The sequence below is a fragment of the Herpailurus yagouaroundi genome, unplaced genomic scaffold, assembly GCF_014898765.1.
Source record: "Herpailurus yagouaroundi ecotype Mexico unplaced genomic scaffold, PumYag 141, whole genome shotgun sequence".
NCBI classification, from domain to species: domain Eukaryota; kingdom Metazoa; phylum Chordata; class Mammalia; order Carnivora; family Felidae; genus Herpailurus; species Herpailurus yagouaroundi.
Window position 1 is genome coordinate 49,393,657 of NW_024412396.1, and position 19,730 is coordinate 49,413,386.

Genomic DNA, 19,730 nt, shown 5'->3' on the forward strand with positions numbered 1-19,730 from the left:
GAGACTTCACTATAACGTGAAAACTGCACTACTAGAGGTAAGTACATGTGCCAAAGGATATGGAGGTTCAGGGAATATACTGTAGAGAAGGTGACATGTGAGCTAAGTCCCATAGGATAAGCTGCAATTAAGGGGAAAATGGGGAGGGGGGTGCCTGGGTGGTTCAGTCGGTTAAGCATCCGACTTGGGCTCAGGTCATGATCTCGCAGTTTGTGAGTTCGATCCCTGCGTTAGGCTCTGTGCTGACAGCTCAGAGCCTGGAGCCTGCTTCAGATTCTACATCTCCCTCTCTCTAGGCCCCTCCTCTGCTCATGCTATCTTTCTCTCAAAAATAAACAAACATGAAAAAAATTTTCGTTAAAAAGGGAAAAATAGGGGTGTAAGAACATTCAGGGTAGAAGAAATAGCAAATATGAAGACTGAAAAAAAAATATATATATAGTACCATCATAATACTAATAACTAGTATTTACTAAGCACTTATTAAATGTTGAGTACTATGCTAAGTGCTTTATATGCATTTTAAATTTAATCTTTATTATAACACTATAGATAAGAACTATTATTTCTCTCATGTTCAATAGCAGGAAACCAAGGCACAGAGAGGTTAAGTGGCTGGAGAGGTAGTGGCCAGATCATGTAGAAATGCAACACCAGGGGCACCGGGGTGGCTCAGGCAGTTAAACGTCGGATTCTTGGTTTTGGCTCAGGTCATGATCTCATGGTTGGTAAGTTTGAGCCATGCAGAGCCCGCCTGGGATTCTCTCTCCCCCTCTTTCTGCCCCTCCCCAACTTGCCCAGATGTACTCTCTCTCTCAAAATAATTATAAACTTAAAAAAAAAAAAAAAAAAGAAATGCAACAGCATGCTAAGGAGTTTAAACTTCATTTGTACAAGTGGAAAGGCAATGAAGAATTTGAAACAGGAGAGTGATGATTCAGTTTGCAATTTAGAAAGATGAACCTGGTAATACCATGAAGACAGACTCAAGAGGGGACAGTGCTAGAGATAAGAAGATGGGTTAGGACACTATTCCAGCACTCCAGGCTAGGAATGATGGGGAGAAGGGGATGGATCTGAGGGATTTTAAGGAGGAAGAGGTCATAGGACAAGACCAAAAAGTCAAAGCCTCCCAGGATCAACTGAGCAACCTAAGTAAATCGCACGGGCGTCAGTCCACAAGGTGGTAGACAATTTGGCAAGATGAGAAGATACACCGGTCTCAAGGGAGAAACCAATGACTGCCATGTCATGCTGGGTTTTCAGATCATTCAATTTTTTCAAAAGAAGCTAGACATTTTAACTTTTAGTTGAAATCTCCTAAATTTTAGATCTTTACAGCCAATCCCAACATATGAAAAACTATGTCAAGGCCAAACAAAAGAGGTCTAGGGAACCAAGTTCTTCTGGGCCAACAATTTCTGACCTCTGCACTGGACAAGAAAAAAGGTGGCTAAAATCACATGAAAGCATTGCTGGGAAGCATGGAGGTCTCAGCTGAGATCATGGGCCATGGATTTCTAAGTGGCAACACTTAGCAACCAGGATGTAGGAACAAAGAAAAGTAGTAAGTGATCTAGGCTTGAGGTTCTGCAACTGTTTTTGGAAGGATACAGGGATTAAGGAATTATGCTATAAACTTCATACATAATATTTATTAAATTTTCACAACAATCCCAGAGAGGCCCGTCTTATTATCCCCATTTTAATGACAAGGAAACCTAGTAGCCTGTTTATCACAGAGTTAATAAATTCTGTATGTGCATTTGAAGTAGTGGAAAATCCATGTTCTTCCTCCATTCCATGTTGCTTCCCCACAAAAGGAACGTGTGAAAGAATGGAATGCACAGATGATAAGAAAGACTAAGAAACAGAATGTGATAGATTCTCTGGGTCCGTGCAAATCAGAATGCGTAAGAGTCCTCTCAAGTGAGCACTGCACTGTTCAGTCTGCATTCTTCATCTTGGAGGGACTAGCAGGCAGCCGCAAGGTAGAGGTCCTGAAGCAGCAATAACTATATAATCTGCAAGGAGAAGGGAATACTTAGCCCTGAAGATTCCTAAAGGCCTCCTGTTCATGTGATACTTTTTCTCAATCAGCTAAAAGAAAAGGCTTTAGAAAAGACTACTTTAGAACCTTGAATACACACGTATTATAGGGCAAAAATTGGTCTGGGAACTATTCAACTCCCAATGTGTAGTCACCAATGTGACAGCAATGTGTTATTCTCCCTTTCTTCAGGATCTGTCACCCATTAGGCACTCGTATGTCCCTGCTCCCTAGCTCCCAAATGCACAACGACAATACTTTTAAGAGCAAGGAGGAAGTTCAGAAAGAATGACTGCGGGAATAACAGATTTTCACATTCCAAGCTGATGAAAAAACTCTAGCTTAGTTTGGCTCCTATGAATAAAGTTGCAGAAAATGTGGAACTTTTCTAAGGCTTACTTGGATAAAAACAAGCTTCCAGATTTGCTTACACTAGTTTAATTCCTTTTTCTCTTTAAAGATTTTATTTTACAGGGCACCTGAGTGGCTCAGTCGGTTGAGCATCTGACTTCAGCTCAGGTCATGATCTCATGGTTCGTGAGTTCGAGCCCCGCATCAGGCTCCGTGCTGACAGCTGGGAGCCTGGAGCCTGCTTTGGATTCCTGTGCCTCCTTCTCTCTCTGCTCCTCCCTGCTCGTGCTCTGTCTCTCTCTCAAAAACAAATAAACATTAAAAAAAATTTTTTTTAAAGATTTTATTTTTATGTAATCTCCACACCCAACATGGGGCTCGAAATTACAACCCCGGGATCAAGAGTCGTACATTCTACCGACTGAGCCAGGCAAGCACCCCTAATTTAATTCTTAAGGCAGTAGGAAAGGAATACAGGCTACTAGAAATGTTTAATGTAAATGAAACCAGTAGAGGACAGCAAGGAATAAGCATCAAGAACGCAGCACTGGGGCGCCTGGGTGGCTCAGTCAGTTAAGAATCTGACTTTGGCTCAGGTCATGATCTCGTGGTTCGGGAGTTCAAGGCCATGTCAGGCTTGGTACTGACAGCCCAGAGCCTGGAACCTGCTTAAGATTCTGTGTCTCCCTCTCTCTCTGCCCCTCCCTTGCTCACACTCTGTCTCTCTCAAAAAATAAATAAACATTAAAAAAAAAAAATGCAGGACTGAACAGTCACCACAGATGCCATCATCTCCACAGTCAGGCAAGGAAAGAGGCCAGGTCTTTCCTAGGAAAAACCTAGGAAAAACACTGACCTAGGAAAAACAACCCAATTTAATTGTGCTTGGCTTATGATCTCTTTTATCTCTTAAGATATTAAGAAGGTTTGGGGCGCCTGGGTGGCTCAGTCGGTTGAGTGTCCGACTTCAGCTCAGGTCACGATCTCACGGTTCATGAGTTCGAGCCCCACGTCGGGCTCTGGGCTGATGGCTCAGAGCCTGGAGCCTGCTTCCAATTCTGTGTCTCCCTCTCTCTCTGCTCCTCCCCCGTTCATGCTCTGTCTCTGTCTCAAAAATAAATAAACTTAAAAAAAAAAAGATATTAAGAAGGTTTTTCAAAAAAATTTACTAATTTAAGGACAGGAGCTTGAGCTAGGTGATAAAAAGAGTGTAGATTAAGTCACTAGCAAAATCCTTCATCGGGTATTTTGCAAAATGAATTAAGAAGCCTGCCATGTTCTTCTGAAAGACTTTGGTATAATCCATACCTCCAGGTGGTACTCAGAAGGGGTAAACATGGCTTAAGTAGTCCCTTGCTACAATGTGCACTGTACTACAATTATGGTAGAATCACTTGCTTTCATGGTTCTTTCCATGACATCTGAAAATATATTAAAGATACATCTTCGTGCAAAGACTCAAATGCTTTACAAGAGGCTGAAGGCAAAGGAACCACCACTGCCTACCCCTTTTATCAGTATGAAATGTAATCCCGAAAGTGTGTGATAATGATCACAATTCCCTAAGGGCCTTCACATTCCTATATTCCCTATGACCTTCAGTTGGCACAACTGTAGAAAGACTGTTTATTCAGATATTTGGAAATCCAAGCAAGCAACATGAGAACTTACCCTCCATGTTAAGCTCTTAAGGACTACTGGGCATTCTGAGATCCTAGAATTTATCTGAAAATCAGGAGGTTTCCCATGTAGTTCATAACTCTGCAGCTATTTAGGAGCCACACCATCAATATTAGTTAAAAAAAAAAAAAAAGCAAGCATATGCACTAACCCCAAAATAATTACATAAATCAGTAGGTAGCTAAGAAACAGAAAACTGAGCCAAGCTCAGTGACTAGCCAGAGCTGGCAAAGCCTAAAATCCTGAAATGATGGTTTTAAATTTCCTCAAATTAAAATGTTCTAATTACAGATCACCTTAAAAAGTCATCTGGTGTCTCAAGAATTGAGAGATTCTACTTTTTTTCCTTAAATTCTACTAAAGTACCTTGGTAATACGATAAATAACAGCCACTTTTACCTCCTGTAACAGCAAGCCCTTAAAAGTTTACTTCCTTTATAATATTTATTGTAAGATTCTTAATTAAACAAAGGTCATATCAAACCATAAAATTCACCCATATGACATCAAGGAATGGGAAGTAATACAGCTGTGTTCTAGATAACACCTTCTGAAGAAAAGCAAACCAAAGTTCACAACTTAGTAAGTAAGGAAAAAGCGTTAATTCTATATGCGGGGTAGCTGATGTCAAGAATATGTAAATGCTCACACTGAAACTGTCAAAATAAGTGAAAATCCAGGTCACCAGGAAAATAAACTCCTTAAGAATTGGATTTTCTTGGACCATCCCAGGCAGTAGCCAGAAAACAGGTTCTTGAGCAGGTCCTGCTCCTGGAGCCTGCTCCCATTTCTTCTATGAAACGTTCGAGATAATATGCTGCCTACTTGAAAAGGATCTTTAAGAAGCTTAGGCCCACACCTTTTGGGATGAGCACTGGGTGTTGTATGGAAACCAATTTGACAATAAATTTCATATATTGAAAAAATAAAAATAAAAAAAATAAGAAAATTAAAAAAATTAAAAAAAGAAGCTCAGGCCCATACTCTAGGCAAATAAAGCAATTAGGAATAAAAGAAATTAGAAGTCACCTGCAGGAAGAAACAAATAGGCACTATCAAGAACCTGAATCCAGCAAATGATATGTACACAATAAATTTGGCTCTAAGTTTTCTGGAAGCCAAGATTAAAAGACTATATAAGAGAACCAAGTTAGGTTACACATCATTTGTTTTCTGATGATAGATAATTTTCCTGGAACCAGACATGAAGAACAATTTATCAGGAAGGTCCTTGCAAAAGGACAGGGACCAATATCACTCTCCAATTTCAACCATAAACTTGCTAAAGATACAAATACAGTTCGAATAAGTACTTTTAGTGCTCCTCTATAATGATGTGCCTGACCTAATGCAAAGGTGGGACCTGAAGGACCTAGACGACAGCTCCTGTGCCAGGGTTCTCTGCCCAGCCCACCCCCCTCTTACTGCTCACAGAATTCCCAGACTTACTCTAAAAGTTCCAAGAAGACTGGAACTACTTTTGGCCACTTGCTGAAACCACAATAGTGTTAAAAAAAAAAAAAAAAAAAAAAGCCAGGAAGAGAGGTCTTAAAAATAATACTACCTACCCAGATCTTGGTTTCTAATACCATTCATTCTCCAATAAAAGGAAGCAGGGATTCTCGTAGAAATGGCTGATCCCGGACGGGGGCAGAAAGTTATACAAGATGAGTCTGTAGCACTTTGTAGTGCCAGAAAGTAAGAAAGTCTCAAAAACAGAACAAAACAAAACAGAAAATAAGAAGGAGGGTATGTTAAAGGGCCACGGGAGCCAAATGAAAGAGCTCCCAACAGCCCAAACTGAAACAATGTGAGCAACAAAATAAAGTAGTATTGGACTGTAATCCAAAGTATAAATATTCATGAATCCATACTGATATAAAGCATTCAACAGAGACAAATCTCCCAGGCAGAAGACTCAATTTATGTAGAAAACAGCACCCTCAAGAAGACTGAGCAGACCTCCCCACTCCTTAAGCGTGGGCTGTGTATAGTGACTTCCTTCCAAACAGCACACCAAGGAACAGGAGAGAAAAAGTAACTTTATAGTAGAGAAACCTGACAATAACACTACCTTAGCCAGATGACCAAGATCAACAGCAACAGTGGTAAATCATGCAGATAGCATGCTCCCTTAATATGATGTAATGAAAATGGTCCTTTACCTCTGTGGGCTTCCTCCCCAAAACCCATACTCCCAGCTTTATCATAAAGAAAACATGATCAGACAAATCCCAAGGGGGGGGGGGGGCATCCTGCAAAATACCTGACCAACATTCCTTTAAACTCACAAGATCTTCAAAAACAAAGTCTGAGAAAGTGTCATGATCTAAAGGAGCCCAAAGAGATATGACTAAATGTAAAAGATCTTAGATGGGATCCTGGAACCAAAAAAAGGACATTAGGTGAAAACTAAAGAAATCTGAATGAAGTATGGACGTTAGTCAATAATAACATTTTAATGCTCTAAAACTGTTCTAAAATTAAAAGTTTGTGAAGCACCTGGCTGCCTCAGTCAGAAGAGCATGCGACTCTTGATCGCAGGGTGGTGAGTTCAAGCCCCATGTGGGGTGTAGAGATTACTTAAATAAATTAATTAAATTAAGTTTGTTTAAGGGGCATCTTGGTGGCTCAGATGGTTAAGGGTCTAAGTAGGGTCCGACTCTTGATTTCGGCTCAGGTCATGATCTCACAGTTGTAAGTCCGGGCCCTGCTGTGGGTTCTGGGCGGACAGTTCAGAGCCTGCTTGGGATTCATTCATTCTCTCTCTCTCTCTCATTCTCTCTCTCTCTCTCTCTCTCTCTCTCCCCTTCTCCACTTGCACTCTCTCTCTCAAAATAAATAATTTTTTTTTAAAGTTTGTTTTAAAAAATACTATCCAGAAAGATGAAATCAAATGCATATATACACATGTGTCTGCAGATTCTCAAGAAATTTATAGGCTACTCAGAGCCAAGCAAGCATCAAGCATTTTCACAAACTTTAATGAGGGACATACAAATAGTTATTTTGGACAAAGTCCATATCTACTCCTGTAAAATAACATATGATCCACAGGGAAGGTGGCAAGTCTGTCTTTGTATTGACACAGGTCACACATTGCTTTCATTTGCTGAATCAGCTCCATACCCCAGCAACCCCAAGAAAATGTTTAAAAAACAAAACAAAGCAAAACAAAACAGGGGCACTTGGGTCTGTTGAGCATCTGACTCTTGATTTCGGCTCAGGTCATGATCCTAGGTCGTGGGATCGAGCTGGGTGGGCATCAGGCTCCACGCTTAGCATAGAGCCTGCTTGGGATCCTCTTTCTCTCTCCCTCTGCCCCTCTCCCCTGCTTGTGTACACAATCTCTCTCTCTCAAATTAAACAAACAAACAAACAAACAAACAAAAAAACCCATGCGTCTTTTCCAGGAAGGCTACCATAGCAGCAGAGGTCAATCAGCTTGCAGCTTTGCTGTAGATGGTGAAAATCTGACGATGTAATTTCCTTCAATTAGGCTCCTACTTGGACTCTGTCTTCTTCAGGTTGACAATCAGTCTGTGGTAGAACACTTGACTATACAATGTGTGCATATTATTTTAAAGGTAACTATCATTATGGCTTCTGAATGACTAACTCAGGAATTTAGAAACATCAGGACCCTTGTACAAGTTCTATACACTGATAAGAATGAACTAAAACAGAAACACGTATCCTTTTCTCCCTTTGAAAGACAGTATAGGCTAACAGACTGAATGTTCTAGAGTCAGACCTCAGGTCTGTGATCAAATCACAATTGTGCCACTTACTAGCTGTAAAGGTTTGGGTATATTCCTTACTCTCTCTGTTCTTCATATGTAAAATAAGGACAGTAGCACATACTCTGTGAGATTATTGTGAGGATTAAATTTATTTATTTATTTATTTTTAAAGGTTTTTTTTTTAATTTTTTTAAACGTTTATTTATTTTTTGAGACAGAGAGAGACAGAGCATGAACAGGGGAGGGCCAGAGAGAGAGGGAGACACAGAATCTGAAGCAGGCTCCAGGCTCTGAGCTGTCAGGACAGAGCCTGACGCGGGGCTCGAACCCACAGACCACAAGATCATGACCTGAGCCGAAGTTGGATGCTTAACCGACTGAGCCACCCAGGCGCCCCTGTGAGGATTAAATTTAATACAGGTATAAAAAATAATAAATAAATAAATTGGTTAATTAATTCATTCAACACATGTAAAGTGCCTAGAAGAGCGTCTGGCATGTGGCAAGCACTCAAGTGTTACTATTACTGTCCTTTTCTCATGATGGTAACTATTTGTTAGTTGTAACGCAGAACTCCATAAACATTTAGGTCACTAACCATACTTTCGACCTAATAGTGTTACTAGATGGCAAACTATATTATAAAGTACACTATCCTGACTAAACTCAGGGACAATTATGGCCCAAATAGTTACCGCGTGGAAAGAGAAAAAGACAAAAGGCAAAATTCTCAAGGAAGCAGCAGCAAGATTTGGAACCTGAAGACAAAATGTCTGACGAAGCAAGGATTCAATGAAACCTTTTAGCTGCTAACAAGCTACAGTAAGAAATACAAGATGACACCAGCATTTCTGGCATGTGGTTGTTTTTTTTTTTTTTTTTTTTTTTTTTTACCTGCCAAGTAATAACCTACAAGCAGGACCCAACAACCTTAGGTGCAGGGGGAGGGGAGGGGAAGAGAGGACTGTGTGTGCATGATCTGCGGTTGCAGGCCTGCCTCTACCCTTCTTTTGGTAAAAGTTCACAAGTGAATCTTGAGCCATGGGATCTACTACCCTAAGACATAAAAAAGCAGAAAGAACACCAAGTCACTGAAGATGCTGTAGTTTTAGACTGGAAAAACAGTAGAGTAGTCTCCCCTCATCCTTGATTTCCCTTTGTGTGGCTCCCTTACCTGTAGCCCGCTGTAGTACGGAAGCAGATGACCCTCCTTCAGATGCACGTTCAGGTCAAGAGTAGCCTGGTGCTACTTCACAATGCCTGTCATTCACCTCACTTCATCTCATCACATAGACACTTCATCATCTCCCATCACCACAGGAAAGGTGAGCTACTACAAGTCACCGATGTTTTCAAACTTGAAGAACACAGGTAACGGATGGCCTAGAAGCTATATATCTAACGGGCATAAAATGCATTTACCCTGATCTTTCAAGCAAGAGCAAGTACCAACCAAGTCTACCGACTGCATCCCTGAAATCCAAGGATCACATGTAGATTCTACCCAGAACAAAGTCAAACTTAGAAAGGCCTCAAGCAGCATTAAACAACACTAGCTTCTTTCAAACTTCCAACACAATTCAACAATGATGCAGTGCGGCATAGTATTGCTTGAGGCAACTTGCAGAAGTGTTGAAAACTAGAAATGAGAAATTTCCAGGGGTGCTTGGGTGGCTCAGTTGGTTAAGCGTCTTGATTTCGGCTCAGGTCATTACCTCTTGGTTTGTGGGTTGCGATCTGCACTGTCAGTGTCGAGCCTGCTTGGGATTCTCTCTTCCTCACTCTCTGCACAACCACCCTCAACCCGCCCCCCCCCCCCCCCCGCCACTTGTGCTATCTCTGTCTCTCTCAAAAGAAAAAAATAAATAAATAAACTTAAATTAAAAAAAAAAAAAAGAGAGAGAGATGGGAAATTTCCAGGCACTGTATATGATAATGGATAGATGCTCTCTTCCTGCTTCTATCAGCATTTGCTACATTAACTCAACACAGTCATGCGTGACTGGGTGGGGGTGGGGGTGGAGGGTTGGGGGGTGGGGGTGATGGGAGGGAGGAGAAGTTGGGGGAAGAAAGTAAGAAAGAGGGAGGAAGGGAGGGGAATGAGAACGAAAGAGCAGTTGCTGCCCTAACAATACTACTGCGGGGGTGAAGCCAGATCAAATGTTTTTTTTCATACTGTTCCAAAGTTATTTACGGTAAAAACCTCCAGCGTGACCCTTTCAGGCACAAACAAAGCCTTGTTCTTTCTTAACAACTAGTCCCTTGATTTCCCACACATTACGTTGAACAATGAGGTTGGGGGCACAGGATAAAGCAGATGACATCAACCTCCCTCAAGTTGGAGGCTTGTTTGGGAGCCCAAATTCTGGTCCGTGGCCAGCTAGCTGATTTCACAGAAGGCTCTACTTGTCCAGGCTGCCAGACTGAGTATGCATATGGGGGCAATGGCTCAGGATCAACCACCAGTCAGCAATTCACACAAGAAACAGCATAGAAGACACTGTACCCACTAGATTACCTTTATAAATCTTTTCCATTTTCCTAGAAACTAGGCACAGTCTCCAGAAATCATCATAAAGACATGGCATAGCAATTTCGATTTTATTTTTATTTATTTATTTTTATTAGAGAGAGAGAGAGAAAGAGCACGGGGGGGGGGGGGGGGGGGGGCGGGAGGAGGATATCCCAAGCAGGCTCCATGCTCAGTGCTGAGCCGGACATGGGGCTTGATACAACTCTGGAATCATGACCTGAGCTGAAATCAAGTGGGAAGCTCAACGGACTGAGCCACTCAGGCGCCTCACCAATTTCAACATCTAAGCAGCCCCTTCTCTAGGTCAGTTCAAAACAGAGAAGGCTGTAGACAACTTTTCACCGAATAAGAGAAATTTAAATGAAGTAACATGATGCTTACCTTTTAGAGAGAAGGAAACACAGGTCAGAAATCAGAATATACTACAAAAAGAAACTAGCTTTTAATACTATTAAATGTTAATGTACCAATTGGCCTTCTGTACCAAACCACCTATTTATTCAATTGTTTCTAACCCACTGGATGATAATCACATCACATGTAAACCTAAAAGAGACAGATTTTTCTCAACAGAAAAAGATCAGTTCTCAGTATAGATTCCAGTAATAATAAACGGAAATAACTGTTCCAAATAAAGTAATCTCAAAACTATATCATACACACACACACACACACACACACACACACACCCAATCTTTTCATACAGCTTCAGTTGGGGGTGGAAACAGTTAAAAGCCATGGTTTCCCAGCTGCCAAGATACTTCTTGATCATTTTTAGGCTTAAATTATGATAGGCCTATGACTCAAGGCTGAACTCAAATGATCAGTTTGGCTTTCTCATCTATAAGCTAGTTGGGAAAGATTGGCACCACAACTGGGTATAACATCCAAATAAAAAATAATTACATTTAGCAAAATGAACTATTAATTAGCATTAGCACTCTTGAAAAAATGACAATGAAAAAAAAGTTAGACCAATTAGATTATTTGGAAGAGGCTGAAAAAGTATAAATCATTTCAATTATTACCATTAGGCTTTTCTTTCCTTTTGGGTGATGATTATGACAACTCTTCACAACTGCTTTTTGCACTCTGTAAACTATTTGTAATGTACAAATCACCCTTAGGCAACAACTCATCACCTAAAACTAATTCATCCTCCAATTTGCACTATTAATAAGCATTCTAAATGATAAATGGTATTGGAGCTTATTAAACTATTATGATATCATCTAGTCTTAATGAAAATGTGGTTTTCAATTCAAAATCAACAGAGTTGAGATTCTGAGTTCCTACAACAGGCTTCTTATTATGGGCCTGAAGCAATGAAAAAATTTCTATATTCACTATAAATGATGAGTCAATACATCCTGCTTCAATTTTGTATAGCAAAGTCTTTAAATCTGATACTGTTCGGCCTGAGTTAGCCTCATTTTGTGAAAAAAACAAAAACAAAAACAAAAACAAACAAAAAAAAAAAACAGGGAAGGGTGGTATGGGATAAATTCACTGGAAATCTCAGCACAAAACACATCTTAATATAGGCCTGAAGCAAAAATCTTTAGAGTCCCGCCCATCATTTCAATCCATTGCCATTCAGAGAGGCCTTCCCTGACCACTCAGATGCTCTACCCCTCTGTTACTCCCTACCCCCTAGTGTTTGATTTTTCTTTATAGTACTTGTCACTAGCTGCAACTGTGTGTGTTTTTTTAACCTGTTTTTGTTTCCAACTAGAACTCAAGGGTTTCATCTGCTCTCCGTCCCCATTTCCCCAGCTAGGTCTGGCATATATTAAATATTAAAATATTCATTGCATGAATAGGAGAATCACAAACAAAATCCTCAGAATTCTTCTCATTATAACATTCTTTATCAGGTCACTGCAATGACATATGACAGGGGAGTCAGATTAGCAATTTTCATTCAGAAGAGAGGAAACAAAAGAGTAATAATATATATGACCTGAATAATCCGCTGAATAATAAAGAACCACCTCAATTAGTCCTTCCAACACTTCTATGAGATCTATCATCGCCCTGTTACGTATCAGGGACTCAAGGAGAAGGGTTAAGTAATTCACTGGAGACCATACACCATTTAAGTGGTGGAGTTGCTGAGATTTGAACTCAAATCTGTCTAACTCCACATCCAGGGTCTTTCCACTCAACTCTTATTTAATAAGGCTAATATACTTGACTCAGTTGTAGAATAATGAGTATACAGTACATTGAACTTAAGACACAGGGATGAATAAGACACGAAAGACTTCACAAAGTAAGCACCATGCTACATCAAAAGTGCCATGTCAAACAGGTTATAAAGAAGGCACACAGAAGGGGTGTGCAGCCAAACACTGGTCCGGATTAAGAGAACACTGCATTCAAGGAACTGCACGAGGTTCAGTACGGTTGGAGTCAGGAGTGGGAGGAAAGACATGAAGAGGAAGGAAGAGGAGAAAAAAAATCAGAGATACGGCTAGGACACTGCCAATTCATTTGTCCATTAATTTCTGATGTTGAAGTCCTACTATGTATTATGTGCCAGGCACTGTATTAGACAGGCATTTCAATGGCGAATGAAATACAATCTCTGCTCAAGGAGTTTAGAGTCTATGTAAGAAAACACAAAACTGGGGGCGCCTGGGTGGCGCAGTCGGTTAAGCGTCCGACTTCAGCCAGGTCACGATCTCGCGGTCCGTGAGTTCGAGCCCCGCGTCGGGCTCTGGGCTGATGGCTCAGAGCCTGGAGCCTGTTTCCCATTCTGTGTCTCCCTCTCTCTCTGCCCCTCCCCCGTTCATGCTCTGTCTCTCTCTGTCCCCAAAAAATAAATAAACGTGGAAAAAAAATGTTTAAAAAAAAAAAAAGAAAGAAAACACAAAACTGTGTATATAAACACAGAACTACAACATACAGTGATACGTGAAAACATTGATATATTCGCTGGACATTAAGGTACTCCCTGACAGGAAGAAAGTGCATTAGGCCAATCGAGGCACTATATTCACAAAGACCCTTATGAGAGAGACTGCCTTATTCAGAGCAACAATGAAATGCCAAGTCCGGTTAGCTAAATTTTACACTACAGAAAGCCTCCAGCTCCCCTCTTAACCTCAGCCCAAACCATGGCTGCTTGAACCAAGGATGGACAAAACACCAAAGAGAAGACAGTCAGTAGGCTGTGAGAAACCTGAAATGTGGCCTGGCGTATAAAAAAGAGCTGAACCAATCAGATTCTCTCACTCAAGAGGTATACTTCAGAAGCAGAAATGATGCACAGAGAATCCTTGGGCAGAGTGTGGGGCACAAGTGGTCAAAATTTAAAAGAAAGTGAATAGATGCTATGAAAAAAGGTTGCAAACCGTGATAAGGGACTGGAGCAAGCCCACAAAAGTGTTCTGTGGCCTGAACAGTATATTACATTTTTTAAAATGACACCCAGCTTGTGGTCTCTAAAATACCATTCCCCACAAAAATGGACAGAACTCCTTGGAGGAACCGCCACTTCTAGGTCAGTGGTTGCGCAGACGAAAGATGAGCCTAGGATACCTTGTTCCACAAAACAGGGAAGCTATCAAACCCTAATGGGGTTGTGTTAAAATAAAAGGCTACAGGAACCAGAGGGACATGGGAGCCTAAAGAAAGAATGCAAGTGATAAAAACAATGACTCTAAAAATGGAAATAACAAAAAATGATTTCAGTATAATACTTCATTAAAATAACACCTTCTTCAGACTACATTCGAATGACAAAGGCAACTCTCTCTTACTCTGAAAATTGTCAATTAGAAGGAATGAATTCTGCATTTATCCTGCCTTTTCTACATGAATTAAAAATTTTAGGGTAACCAAATGATTTTAAAAGTTGATGAATTCTTTAAGAATAATTCCAGCTAAGGGACACCTGGGTGGCTCAGTCAGTGAAGCATCTGACTTCAGCTCAGGTCATGATCTCGTGGTTCATGGGTTCAAGCCCCGCATCAGACTCCGTGTGGTTTGTGGGTTCGAGCCCCCATCAGACTCCATGCTGAGAGCTCAGAGCCTGGAGCCTGCTTTGGATTCTGTGTCTTCCTCTCTCTGCCCCTCCCCTGTTCACACTCTGTCTCTCTCTTTTAAAAATAAATAAACATTAAAAATTAAAAAAAGAATTCCAGCTAGCAAATATGGAAGAAATAACAAAATTAGAAAATCATTACACAACCTTAATGAAACAATAAATTCGCACAACAGTCAGCAATAGACTCAGAAGTAAAAGAATGATGAGAAGCTTTACAATGGAGACTTTGGGCTGCTACCACCTTAGGTAGGTAGAATAATGCCCACCTCTCCAAAGATGTCTACACCCTAATCCTCAGAACCCATGAATGTTATAGTACATGGCAAAAGGGGGTTTGCAAGTGTGATTAAATTAGGGTCTGTGATAAGGAGATTATCACAAGGGTCCTTATAAGGGAAAGAGAGAAGCAGGAAAATCAGAAGGAGATGATGGATGGAAGCAGAGGAGGGAGGGGGAGAGAGACGGTGGGAAAGAGGAAGAAAAAGCAAGATTTAGAGATACTTATTACAGGCTCTGAGGATGGGGGAAGGGTCACCAACTAAAGAATGCAGGCAGTCTCTAGATGCTGGAAAAGACAAGGAAATGGATTCTCTCACCTAGAGCCTTCAGAAACAACACAGCTTTGTTGACACCTTGATTTTATGACTTCTAACCTCCGAATTGTCAGATAAATAAATGTGTCTCGTTTTAAGCTACTGAGTTTGTGGTGATTTGCTACAGCAGCAGTAGGACGCTAACACAAAGGTGAACCCACTGATCAATCTTAGCACTGAGAGGCACAGAAAGTACTGTGTGCTTTGCTGCGATGCCGCATGAGGCATACAGCACCCACGAAGTACTCTTCACCAAAAAGATAAACCTGAAACTAACTGCAGCAAATCTTAGAGCTGATTCCTTTTACAAGAAACACGGGGAGCAGAAAGAACTGTTTGGATGATACCTCAAGGAAGTAAACAGACAAAGCCGCAGTATAGGACATTTTACGGACAACTGACTGACAATACAACTGCCAAGACTCGATTAAAGAAGACTTGAGAGATCTAAGAAATTAATTTAAAAACATATTTCTGAGACAAGTGGAGAAACCTGAATATGAATTGGGTACTACTGGATAGCATTATTAATTTTGTGGAGTGAGTATAGCCACATAGCACCGTGACTACGTGCTTAAAGGAATTCATGCTGAAGTGTGCAAGACTGAAATACCATGATATCTGGGATTTACTTTAAAACAATTCGGCATATGGGCACTAGGGCGGGTCAGTCGGTTAAGCATCCGACTTTGGTTAAGCATCCAACTTCCGGCTCAGGTCGAGATCTCTTGGTTCGTGAGTTTGAGTCCCGCGTCGGGCTCTCTGCCATCAGCGCAGGGCCTGCTTCAGATCCTCTGTTCCCCGCCCTCTTTCAGCCCCTCCCCCACTCGTGCTTGCTTTCTCTCTCTCAAAAATAAACATTAAAAAAAAATCAGCATAAAATGAGAAGGAGAGGCAGTTTCGATGAAACAAGTGTGGCAAGACCCTGGTAAGTATTGAGTCTGGGTACTGTATTCATGGCGGACTGACCATACTCTTCTCTATAAAACTGCAAACAAACCATAACCAAATCAATTTGAATCAGTTGATGACATTTAAAAATCAGGAGATTTCACATCAAAACCTGGATTTCTGACTTCATGTGAAAAATTAGATGTGGCAACAAGGCCTACATCATGAGATCGGTACTGGCTACCCCAAATTAACAGTTCCCAGCGTCTCCCAGGTATCATCACTGCCACTGTTTATAATCATATCTGTCCCAATTCATTCATTTATGTTGCCTACCTGGCATTTATTTGGGTTTAGGATCCCAGGAGTAATCCAATTAAGCTGGTTAGAAGCAAGAGAACGAAGCACACGTGGGGAGACCAATTGAGTGATGGCAAAATGTTAGTGTTGTTGAGGTGTCTCCAGCAGTCTTGGAGGCGATATAATTCACATGAGGCCATAAAGCTAAACTATGCTTCCTGTATTTATTAACGGCTTACTAGAAGGCAGGCCAAATGCTTGAGATTCTGGAAAATATGAACATGAAAATAATTCCTGCCCTCAGAATACTAACAATCTAATAAGAAAGACAAGGTATAAAGACAAATAGCTACAATATCAGATGAAAATAAGTTCAGGGTACTGTTCAGGGTGGCTCATACCTAAAATGCAAAATGGGGAGTGACCAAATACATAAAGCTCCAGAAAGAGATCATAAAGAGCGCTACAGAGCACGCTGGAAAATTTAAACTTTATCAGATGAGCAACAGTGAGCCACTGAAGGGTTTCAAAATGTAAATATAAATCAGAGGGGACAACACTGGAGAGGAGAGTAACATCTCCTTTATTGCTCAAATTCTCTTATTCTATGCACTACATCCTTCGAGGAGTCAGCAGCATGACTCTCAAAACACTGTATCTAAACCTCTAAAATTATATGATCACAGCTTTCTTGGTCAGACAGAAGTTTGGTATCTGAAGAGAATAATAAAAGAAAAGGTCACTGAGCAAACCCCTAAAAATAGTTTATATCTCCCAAATAAAATATAAATAATTACCACTACTGGGTTCCAATACCTTAAACATAAATTATGGTCTTACTATACCCGAAGCTCTATGAAAAAGTAAAAAGGTTTCTTCCTATTTAGTCTAAGACCCATTTTTCTTAACAAACTGTGCACTTATCCCGAATGAATAAAACAATCAAAGCTTTATGGGTATCATATTATATTAACTTTTCAAAGACAGCGCTGGTCATCCTAATGGCACAAGAGGGCCAAACTGGCATTACAGTAGTAGTTTGTCACCATCAACGAATACTGTTGAAATCTTGCATAAAAATTGGCCAAATCCAAACTCTGGGGTACCGTTAAAGAAAATACTACAGAGTGACCATTTTGTGACCAACGATCGACTTTAACCAATCACAGGTATTACAAATAAAAAGCAAGGCGAGTGTAAGACTGCAGTCCTTTTCTTTCACCTTACTGAACTCCCAAACCAAGAATTCCAGCTCGGACATCAATTTATTCTACATCGCTCTAAGCCTCAGTCTGCTCACGTGTAAGATGAAACCAACGGTAACGAACTAAATAGTATCATATGTAACGTGGCACAGGACCTGACACACAGCTAATGCTCAACAAATAACGGGTTTTATTATTCACGGTAAGCTTCAGCCCTTCCATGATTTTCCTGCAGGTTTCAGGGGGTCTGATGATGCCAAGCCCGACACATACTCAACACGCAGAGGCCTCTTCGGAGAAACAAGTTCCAGTTCAAGATAACTAGGACCGGAACACTTACAGGACCCCGACCACGACCAAAGTCGAGGCCGCCCCAGCTCAGCGGTCACCACATCCAGCAAGGCCTCGCGGCCCTTGTAAGGGTTCCCTGGCATTGGCGCCCCGCCCCGCCCCGCCAACTCCGACCAGCCGGATGAGGGGGCGGTCTCGACCGCGCACCCATCGCGCTTCAGGGAGGCCAGGCCGCCCTCCAGGCCCCAGGCCGCCCCTCCACCCCATCCTCGGTCGACGCCTACGGTCTTCCCTCCCCGCGCCGCCCACTGCCGCACCTTGAGGTGGGTACGCAGGCCGCCAGCGCCCCCAGACTGGTCGGTGATCTCGTACGCGCCCGTCACCAGCAGGTCCTTGTGGATCTCCTCGCGGAGGCACTTGCGGGAGTTAACGGGGAGATGAAAGGAGATGGAGAGCACCGAGCTGGGGCCCAGCAGGAATAAAACCAGCACCGCCAACGGGGAAGGGCCACGCTGAGCTGGTGGGCCAGACAAACCAGACATGGTGCCGGAGACGGTTCACCTCCTTGGGCCTCTACCGCGCCGGAACCGGGAGGTCCCACGTGACTCACCTCTGACCGAATGCCGTGAGCGCCATTTTGGAGACTGGCAAATAAACGAGGACTATATGATAAATCTCTTGAAAGGGAAAACATGATATGATACCACGTAATATCAACAAATTAAAATGGTTAAATTCGGTTTTCTATAAGTTTCCCTCAAAAGTTTTATTTTTGTTAACCTTAGTAACCGCTCAGTCAGCCGTAACAAGTGTGGGCAGCCCTGGAAGTAATTCTTTTTTAACTTCCGGAAGTAGTGCCCGCGAGTTTTTAAGGTCGGTGATACCATAGCAACCAAGCACCAATAGGAAACGGCCACAAAGGCCCTTGGTTAGTCCCGCCCATCGGCCTCCGAGGCCCGCCGGGCGGGGCGCAGGCAGATGGGCCTTCCCAGCACCTTGCTGCCTTGGTGACAACTGACACGTTGAGCACTAGAGAAGAAAACTTCGAGAGGCTGAGCGGAAAGATTCTAATTTAGCTATTAGGCGAGCGGAGCCAGTATCTCAGATTAGGTGTATGGGTTACCTGATGAATGTGAGCTGGGCGTAGGCACAGATCGTGCACCTGAGCACAGTAACTGCTGGAGTAACTGCTTTCTGAATATGTATCTTATTTAGTAAACCTCAGGCACCTACTATGTTAGGTAACATTCAACGAAATTTGGATTTTGTATTTTCTTTTTAAAATTTTATTTTTGGGGCGCCTGGGTGGCGCAGTCGGTTAAGCGTCCGACTTCAGCCAGGTCACAATCTCGCGGTCCGTGAGTTCGAGCCCCGCGTCAGGCTCTGGGCTGATGGCTCAGAGCCTGGAGCCTGTTTCCGATTCTGTGTCTCCCTCTCTCTCTGCCCCTCCCCCGTTCATGCTCTGTCTCTCTCTGTCCCAAAAATAAATAAACGTTGAAAAAAATTTTTTTTAATTTTATTTTTAAGTAATCTCTGCACCCAGGGTGGGGGCTGGAACCCACAACCCTGAGATCAAGAGTTGAATGCTCCACCGGACTGAAGCAGTCTGGTGCCCGTGTATTTTCCATTTAAATTGAATAAAACACACTGTTTTAGTTCAGTCTGAAAAATGGAGCCGATGCCATTTACCAGATAAGCGTTGTCAAGTAATTACGTGTTTTTAATGCATAAACACTTTAGGGATCAAATAGGCTACTCTGTAGTAAGTAAATGTACATGGTAATCGCTCATATGTTCTTTTATCAAATATTTATTGAGTACCTACTATGTGATGATGGTACACTATACCGTGCATGAATACCGACATGTTTTGATTTAACCACTATTGCTATCAAATAGTCAGGAATGAAGAAAATATGAAGATGAAAAAGGAATACACAAGAGCCTAAATTTAGAATCATCTACTTTGATTGCTTTTCATTGATCAGCTACAGAAATACCCAGAAGTTGGACTATCTGCTTTTAGCAATTTAAATGAT

General features: G+C 41.7%; 1 protein-coding gene and 1 long non-coding RNA gene across 2 annotated transcripts in view; both read right to left on the reverse strand.

Annotated features, from left to right (window-relative positions):
- The window catches only part of TMED10 (transmembrane p24 trafficking protein 10), a 40,089-nt gene extending 21,795 nt beyond the window's left edge, over positions 1–18,294 (reverse strand). Inside the window, exon 1 of the mRNA XM_040477745.1 lies at positions 18,009–18,294. Coding sequence (XP_040333679.1) covers positions 18,009–18,233 — 225 coding nt within the window. The 5' untranslated portion in view covers positions 18,234–18,294. The remainder of the gene's footprint in view (positions 1–18,008) is intronic.
- LOC121032067 (uncharacterized) lies at positions 8,717–9,569 on the reverse strand. The gene is made up of 2 exons (XR_005791057.1): positions 8,999–9,569; positions 8,717–8,880 (listed from the first exon to the last, which is right to left on the reverse strand). It is a non-coding gene; the product is annotated as an uncharacterized LOC121032067 (long non-coding RNA).
- Positions 18,295–19,730: the final 1,436 nt, after the last annotated feature.